This window comes from Carcharodon carcharias, chromosome 4 (assembly GCF_017639515.1).
Source record: "Carcharodon carcharias isolate sCarCar2 chromosome 4, sCarCar2.pri, whole genome shotgun sequence".
NCBI lineage: Eukaryota > Metazoa > Chordata > Chondrichthyes > Lamniformes > Lamnidae > Carcharodon > Carcharodon carcharias.
Window position 1 is genome coordinate 152,949,545 of NC_054470.1, and position 9,403 is coordinate 152,958,947.

Here is a 9,403-nt window from a genome sequence, read left to right on the forward strand (position 1 = left end):
GAAATATCAGCTTTTGTCACATCAGATGGTCTTTTCCACTGCCAAGTGAGCCATTCAGGCTAAAAAAAATGCCCCAGTAACTTTTTAGAAGCTAATGAACCAAGTGCTGGCTAGTGTCCTAACTGCGTTTATCTTGACACTTGGAAACACCACCTGAAATAGCTAGAAGCCTGTTCAGTGGCATTGGTAATGAACTTTACCCAAAGTGAATTTGCGAAAGCGTGAGTAACTTATTTAGGGCATTCGTAGGGCAAGGACAAGTGTTGCCAAGAACAGCAAAACTACAGGCATTGTTGGAGTTCCCTGCCCCTAAAACTAAGTGGGATATCATGAGGGATGTGTGGGTTTTACTGACAATTTGTACCAAATTTCAGCACCATGGCTGTTCCACTGATGGACTTGCTACAAAAGAAAGCCAAGGTAGTGTGGACAGGAGAGTGCCAAACAGGTAGGAGACATTTGTATAAATCTTATCCACGGGCAGGATAAGATGGGTGAGTGGGGTCAAGAATGTGATCTTTCAGGTATTTAAGTGTGAAAGTTACTTTTTCTTGCCTGTGTGAGCAGGAATATTTCAAAACTCGTACCAGCTGCTAGGACAGGAGTAAAAGCCCTTGGTCAGGACTCTGCAGTAAAGATCACTTTCGGGCCCTGCAGCTTTCAGGAAGCCTTTCCTTAGCCTGAGAATGGGAGTAGTGCTCTCCACTGGAGGCACCTCCTCTGAGGAGGGGGGGCCAGAATGGGGAGGAGGCCAGGAGTCCACATTCAGCCTCCAGGGGAGCCTACCTTTTGGAGGAGAGGCGCAAGCACAAGGGACACAGGGCCAAGAGGAAGTGCAAGGTGAAAGTGGAGGAGCTGCTGCCCTCATCCGGAGCACCCTGAGAGGAGCCCTCAGAGATGACAGGCAGCTGCTGCGCCGATGTGAGGTCGCTTCAGACCTCCCTGCTCACTGTGGGTGGATGGGCACCGAGCTGAGAAACTTGGTGCCCATAACAATCTCCCACACTGAAACTGACCAGCTAAGGCCAATGCCGCTCTGAGGGCTTGCAGGTCTGAGCGCAACTCCAGGAGGCCCTGATTGTTCTCTTGGAGGAGCCTATCCACAAGAGTCCGACTCTCTCCATAGAGGAAGCATGGCACTCAGCCATGAGCCTCACTGTATTGGTGATGCTCCGCGTGGACTCCTCCAGCATAGGCACCATGCCATGCATAGCCTTGTGTATCTGCGCCAGATTGTCCTGCTGCACTTCCAGCATTCGTTGCCTCACGGACGACTCCAGAGGCACATCATCAGCCACCGACTGAGCATGTACCTGGTCCCCAGCAGTCCTCCGACTGGCGGCACCCTGGGCACTCTCTGCCTCCACCCGCACCTCAGGTGAGCGTGAAGTGCTCTCACCGCTGTGCCCTGGGACACCAGCCGAAGATCTAATTCCCACTGAGGTGCTAGTATCTACGCTGGTGCCTGCCTGGCTGAGATGGTGTGATGCTGGTGAGTGGATTTGCTCTGGGCTTTCAGGAGTTAGAGGTGGGCCCTGTGCCTCCTCCTCCCAGCCCTGCTCCGGTGATACTGAAAGGCAGAAAAAGGACATTTGATTAGTTACAATGCAGACAATGTCAACTTGCATGCCACTCCCCCAGATGTGCTCATCCTTCAATAATCAAGGGTCAGCCCATGTTGTTACCTTCAATCACTGAGCATTCAGCAGTGCCATGGCTTCTGTGACATACATGATGACCTGAGTGCTCGTCAAACATACCTCCCCATGGCATCCCAGCCTCACCGCCACCGGTGGACCTGGGGGCATGGCGCCTCTCAAGGTCCATGGCCTGCTGCTCGAAAGCTGTTAGGATGGCCAACTGGGCCTGCCCTCCGCCAGTCCGCATTCGTTCAAAGGCATTGTGCACAGTCTTCTCCTGAAAATTCAGCCTGCACCTGAATTCCCATCGCATCCCTGCCAACCCAGCCAAAGTGTCACTTTGCTAGGCAAGGAGGCACAAGCACGTGGAGCGCAAAGACCAGCAGATGGATTGCTGCCCCGCCAAGTGGAAGATCCCCCCACCCACCGCAGCATGTTAGCACCCCGACTTTGACATGCTTCACAGTTCCAGCACTTTGCCTATCCATACTCTGGGTGTCAGTGTCGCACGTGCTGTGGATGCAGGACACATCCTAGCTCAACACCCTCGGGGTGAACTGGGCATGGGCAATCTCTGCTGGCACATCCAGCAAGGGATACATGCCATGAGGGATTCGGTGCCATTACTGTACTCAGGGTTGCCAGGGGGTTTGCTGTGGGGGTGAGAGGTTGGGGGAAAGGGTGACGGCTGCATTAAGCGACTTGAGGCAACATGGTACTCGCCCTTCCCAAGCGCAGGAGATCATTGAATCTTTTGCGGCACTGGAGCCATGTTCACCGCGCCACATCAAGGGAGCTCACACTCTTGGCCACGTCCTTTCACACACATTTGGTCAGGTGGGGAGGTCTCCGCCTCCCGTCCCTTGGAAGAAGGACATCCCACTGCGCTGCCGCCTCCTCTAGGAGGGCAGCTAGGCACTCGTCGGAAAAACGAAGGTCACACTACCCTACTGGCCTACCCTCTGGACTTACGTCAAGCACATTGCCCCTCTGATGTGCTCTTCTCCCAGCCATTGTGAGCATCCTTGCAAAGGCTGCCAAGCCATCATTTACACAGGCCGCCGGGTCGCCATTGGATCCAGCGGCCTGAGCGCACCCGCCCACTCCCGCTCTCCACAGGAGTCGTGAACTACGCTGGGTGGCAATCGGGTCCATGCCCGCTCACACCCGGCCCGCCCGATAGGGGGAAAATTCTCCCCTTAAAGATTGTTTTTCCTCGCAATGAGGACAATGTAATTGCTTCTCTAGAATTTAACTTTGCTGTTTCATTTTGGCCTTTAGCAAATTTAAGGCAAATAACTGCATTAGCTTTGTATAAAAAGTGAATTAATAAGTCTGTGGATGTGTTTTAGTATTTTTGTTTGTTTTATTACATTTTGCAATGAAACGTATATAAATATGACGTTTCATTTCTCTAAGGCAAGAAGTGTCATGAACACTAATCACAGAAAATAGTTCATCTTCAAGGACTAAGAACATTCTGTAAAAATTTGTGTTTTAAAACCCCCTGTCCCTTAAGGGATTAATGCAGGACTGTACAATTCCCTTGTCAATATCATTAACTAGTGTATCACTGGGTACGGTGACCAGACTTTCAAAAGTCAAAACTAGGACACAATGAAAAGCCTTGGGAAGGCTAGGCTCCTTGATTGACATGTTGTGCAACCAATGGCAGGAGTTTGGGGAAGTTGAAGGTGGTAGGTCATGTAATGACATCTCCTGGAATATGTCCTGCAGGAGTTGGCAATCCTAATAAGATAAAAGCAAAATATTGTGGATGCTGGAAATCTGAAATAAAAACAGAAAATGCTGGAAAAACTCAGCAGGTGTGACAGCATCTGTGGAGAGAGAAAAAAAACAAAGTTAACGTCTCGAGTCCTAGCCTTGTAATTCCCATTCCTACAATCTCTGCATTCCTACTACTCTGGCCATGTGCATCCCCCATCCTACTCCCCACCTTTAACCACAAGTTCAGCAAGGCTAAGCAAAATTATCAACTTTAAGAGTACATGTATTAATGGTGCATTAACCCCTTTCACTACCTGGGTTCCATGGTACTGAATTCTTTCCTTTAATTCCCTCTTCCCCACTCTTTTCTCTTTTAACATTCTCCTTAAACCCACTTCTTTTGCTAAACTTTTGGCCAAAGGTATTTTCCTTTTTGCCCTAAGATCCATTTTTGATTACGCCTGTGCAAAGCACTTTGGGTTGTTGGTCCACATTAGGCATGTTAAAGAAATGCATGTTGTCATTCTTGACTTCTTAGCTTAATTTTAACTTTAAGTGTAAGTAATCACATTCAGAAACAATCATTAGAGATTGAGTAATGCTGCAATTACGGAATTAAATTGTTGCTGTAATGTATAACCAGATGATGTGCGAGGGAAAATTACAGCTATGCATTATTGTTTTTAAAGGCCTTCCTTCTCAAAGATCGATGCATTTTTATTTGGTGAAGTTGATGGGAAAGGTGGCTATCGAAAAAAAGCCTTCAAAATCCTTAAATCTCTCAATGGCTACTATTGGACAGTGGATCAACTATGTGAAGGCTATCGAGGAAAGAGCCGGCCTTTTCTTGGGTCCTTCATGATGAAGGTAATTTTTAAAATTATATTCTAAATTAGCTAACATAATTAGATTGTTCAAATTCTCACCATTTGTCCCCTTTACAGATTCTCTATTTACATACAAGGGAAAAGTACCCAGAACCTCATTACTGGGACTCGCTGGGAAAGTCATTTTGCAACTTCTTGGATGTTTTAAACCAGTGCTGTGATGAGAAGCGCCTGGATCACTATTATCAAGCTAACATCAACCTTTTTAAATATGTTGCTGATAAAACCTTCATATGGTTACAAGAAAAAATCCGCAAAATTCTGGAAGATCCAGAAGAGGAGATTTCTTAGCCTGTTCAGAAGAAAAAAAGTCACATTATGGTTTAATTAAAAACCAGAAAATAAACACATTATGGTTTAATAAAGAACCAGGATATTTAATTTGTAAAACAACTGCATCTAGAATTTCTCCAGGGCTCTCCCAATCATGCACTATAATTCCAGCAAAATTATTGGAGAACTGGCACAAATGGCCAAAGTTACAGCAAATAATTGGGAGGTGCCCTGCAGAAAGTTATCACCCAAACCCCTATGTTCCCATTTGCAAAATGTTTCTTTTTAATTGTCCATTGGGTTGAATTTTCCCGAGGGCGTTGGGACCTTGACATTAGGACTGAATGTGGGGCCCCCAATGCTTCTAATTAGGCTTAAAAACAGAAACAGAAATACCTGGAAAAACTCAGCAGGTCTGGCAGTATCGGCGGAGTACTGTTGACATTTCGAGTCCTCATGTCAACTGTACTCTTCTCTGCCACAGCTGCCAGACCTGCTGAATTTTTCCAGGTATTTCTGTTTCTGTTTTTGTTTTGGATTTCCAGCATCCGCAGTTTTTTGTTTTTATCTTCTAATTAGGCTATTAGATGCTTTCCTGTTCTATTTTCTTTTGTTACTTTAAACATAGGCATCAATTATAACAACAGCAGAATCAGGTATTTACCTTTAACAAGCTCATGTTACATCATTCAACATGAGTGCTCAGTCATGTAATCATTTGATTATATGATTCTTTATTGAGTTCATAGTTCACTGTAAGAACTCAGGTACCATGCTTTGCCATTCCAAAACAAAAACAGAATTACCTGGAAAAACTCAGCATGTCTGGCAGCATTGGCAGAGAAGAAAAGAGTTGACGTTTCGAGTCCTCATGACCCTTCGACAGAACTAGGTGAATAATGAAGGGGTGAAATATAAGCTGGTTTAAGGTGGGTGGTGGGTTGGGTGGGGGGAGAGAAGTGGAGGGGGGTGGTGTGGTTGTAGTGATAGAGGCAGATCATCAAAAGATGTCACAGACAACAGAACAAAAGAACACATAGGTGTTGAAGTTGGTGATATTATCTAAACAAATGTGCTAATTAAGAATGGATGGTAAGGCACACAAGGTATAGCTCTAGTGGGGGTGGGGGGAGCATAAAAGATTTAAAAATATTTTAAAATAATGGAAATAGGTGGGAAAAAGAAAAATCTATATAATTTATTGGAAAAAAAAAACAAAAGGAAAGGGGAAGAAACAGAAAGGGGGTGGGGATGGAGGAGGGAGCTCAAGACCTAAAGTTGTTGAATTCAATATTTAGTCCGGAAGGCTGTAAAGTGCCTAGTCGGAAGATGAGGTGTTGTTCCTCCAGTTTGCGTTGGGCTTCACTGGAACAATGCAGCAAGCCAAGGACAGACATGTGGGCAAGAGAGCAGGGTGGAGTGTTAAAATGGCAAGCAACAGGGAGGTTTGGGTCATTCTTGCGGACAGACCGCAGGTGTTCTGCAAAGTGGTCGCCCAGTTTACGTTTGGTCTCTCCAATGCCTGGCTACAGCCAACTGTGGTTTGATCAAAACATTTATACCAATTCTACCTTTGCTTTCTAGATTCCATGCATTCCAACACTATGGAATACAATAAATAAAAAGACAAACAATGCAGACTTCAATTAACGTGCAGCCAAGAAGATACACTCATTTTCATCTCAATCTCTCCCAATGATTGTTTCAATCAGTTTATTACTATAAACAGTGACCTTCTCAAGGGCAATTAGGGATGGGCGAATCTGAAGAGCAGGACAACACAACAATAACTAGATGGGAGATCTGCTCCCTGGCCTAAGTGTTAAATAACACTGCATTAGTATCCTTGAGAGACTGTTAACAAAAGAATGTAACCCAGCTAATTGCAAACATGAAAGTACATAACCAGAAAGTTTGAATACAAAGAATTCAGATAAATAGCTATACTTTTTACGTATAGGATCATTTGAATTGTTTTGTCTTTTAAAACAATTATTGCGATAGATAAGGAAGTTTCTGCTTTATTTCATGTAATTTCAAAATCACTAAAGGTAAAATGGAATCCATCTTCCCTCACCAAATTTCAAAATGGAGGACATGTTTTCCACAGGAACAAGACAAGGTTTATTGATTTGGTAATTAGTAATGATAAAGATTCTAGGTCCATATTAAATTTTGCATTGTCAAAAGTTTAACAGTTAGATGGGACTTGGATGGTGCACAGCAAATTGTTAACTATGATTCCATGCAACAATCCCAATGCAGTTTGCCATTTGACATTTGATAATCATGACCACTGTCTTCAGAAAACTTTGGGACAATTAAGAATTGCAGGATTCTCCTTTAGTTTTCTAGCAGGAAATTGGGGCTGAGATTCAAAGCCCCTCCACTTACACAGAGGTAAAAAAAAGACCACGGAAACTTTCCTCATCTGTATGCAGCTTCACTTCTTGTAGATCTTCCAAGTGACAAACCTGTGTTTCATCCAAAATTCCTGTTGCCTTTCAACCTTATATGAAGCAGAATTGTATTTTAAAATGGGTATTTTAATCCCTTTGAACGGATTCTATTTTTATTGTGCTGTTTTATCAATTAGCTGTATCTTTCTGCTTCTGTACTATTTAATCTGTCAATAAATCTAGCAGGTGCATCCTACATACTCTTCAGTGATCAGTATTTCATGATTAATCATATACAAGAACTTCTTGGACAAACCAAATGGACAGTTGTGGCCTTTTTCCAATTCTGTACATTCCTATGATCCCACAAGAGATTTGATCTGCTTATGGAAACTGCCTTTGAGGTCTAAGCACAAGACAAAATTTCCAGAAAAGGCCTGAATATAAATGAAGCAAATTACGATTAATCAGATTGTTGAAGAGATCTTCTGATTTTAGTAATTCGCAAAATCATGGAACTTTTACAGGATAGAAGGAATCATTCAGTAAGAGCATCCCTTTGAACTTCACAAAAACAATGTAGGCTATTGCTGCACCAGGTTACACATTCCCAAGAATGGTCCCCTATTCCTAGGCAGTTAACAGAAATATATGGGATGTGAAAAGCAGACTGTGATATCCAAACATGGATTATCTAAAGTTTCTAATGAGTTGCGTCAACAGACATTAGAGAATTAATGTGATCCACAACATAAATTTGATGCTATAAAAGACCAAAAACAACAACTTGTATTTACATAGTGTCTTAAACATAGTAAAATGTCCCACAGGAAGACCATCAAGCAATATTAGACATTCAGCCTCAAAAGGAGGTAATGAAGAGAGAGATAGGTGAAGAGTTGTAGAGGTTTAGGGAGGGAATACTAGAGAATATAATATAACAATACTAATATTGCTACAAGGAACCATTCAACATCAAGCAGTGTCTTTGGACATTTTTATCTCACTGTCCAGATACTCTGCTACCATGGGATAGAAGATAGAATTACATTCCTTCTAAGTCTTGCAGATGTATCCTGGAGCACCAGGTGCCAGCTCCTGACACCCAATGCTGCAGGCAAAACTTTCAACTGCATTGCAGCCTCTAGCATCATGTGTTAATCTAGGGCTCTGCTGGATACATCAAAAAATCTATAATTTATAAAAAACCATGAACCAAAGAATGTTGTCAATAAGTTAAATAATAAGTAATAGAAATAAAAACAAGACACAAAAGACCGCTGCAAGCAGTATTATATCTACAGTGACTATATCTGGACGAGTACAACTGTCCCGCTAAAGGAAAGTTACATCATTCTGTGGGAAGGTAGGTCATTTTTCACAGTCCTGTCATTTGCAAAGAACAAGTATGATGGGATTCGGCACAAAGAAAATGATGCTGCTCAATAAATCAGAAACATCATAGAAATAGCTTATAACTGATCAACAAAGAAGAAACGTCTGTTTCATGTAAAAGTGAAAACAAGGCAATAGCAAACTGAGTCAACTGAAGTTAAAATGGAATTAAGGGTGGGAGAAAACAAACATACATCAGTTTTGATGAAGCTACTAGAATCTACCATTAGGGATAGAATAAAAGAGCACTTGAAAAAATATACGCAATCAGAAAATTTTGTTAGAAGTGTGTCTGAATAATTTAGTTGATTTTTTGAGGCCGTCACTAATATGATGGATACAAGATGTCCATGGATGTTATCTGTATGCCCTTCTAGAAGGTATTCAATAAGGTTCCAGGCAAAAAGATTAAGAACAAAAATGAGCCTTTTGACTTTGATTGGAAATTGGTTGGGTGGCAGGAGACAGAGTGGGGATAAAGGCTAGGTATCCTGATTGGAAGGATTTGACAAGTATTGTACAAGTGATCTATTCTGGAGCTTTAACTTTTCACCATATTTATTCATAGAGAAAGGAATGGAGAGTTGTATATCCAAGTTTCCAAATGACATTAAGCTAAGAGGGGCAGTGAATTATGCAGATTGCAAAAATTATGCAGAAGTTGCAAAGGGGCGTAGATTCAGTGAATGAGCAAAACTATAATAAATGGTGTTCAATGTGGACAAGTGCATCATTCACTTTGAAATCAAGAAAGATAATTCAGAGAATGGTGAGAAATTAGGAACTGCGGAGCAGCAGGGAGGTTTGGGAGTCCAAGTTGTTATGATCTTTGGCCAGACCCCCAAGTTGGTCAGATCGGTTAGGGACCAATAACATTTTGTTTAGACAAAGTCTGAGATTTAAAACACTTGCTCAGTGAAGGGAGCCGTAAGATCTAACCTTGGAAGTTTCTTCAAAAGTCGCTCCAACTCGGACAACATCAACAACAGCCCACCTTGCAGGGCTTCAATCTCTTCTCCCAAGATTATTCGCTTTCATGGAGTCTGCCCATTTAAGAACAAAGAAAAGTACAGCATAGCAC

At 42.7% G+C, this 9,403-nt stretch overlaps 1 protein-coding gene across 3 annotated transcripts in view; it reads left to right on the top strand.

Annotated features, from left to right (window-relative positions):
* LOC121277205 overlaps positions 1-7,152 on the top strand; it is a 39,111-nt gene extending 31,959 nt beyond the window's left edge. The window contains exons 3-4 of one of the 3 annotated variants that reach the window (XM_041186361.1): positions 4,058-4,235; positions 6,113-7,152. In XM_041186361.1, coding sequence (XP_041042295.1) covers positions 4,058-4,235; positions 6,113-6,178 — 244 coding nt within the window. In that variant the 3' untranslated portion in view covers positions 6,179-7,152. Of the gene's footprint in view, positions 1-4,057; positions 4,236-4,277; positions 4,951-6,112 lie in introns of those variants that run through there. The other 2 variants (XM_041186362.1, XM_041186363.1) reach the window with 2 other exon arrangements.
* The last annotated feature ends 2,251 nt before the right edge of the window (positions 7,153-9,403 follow it).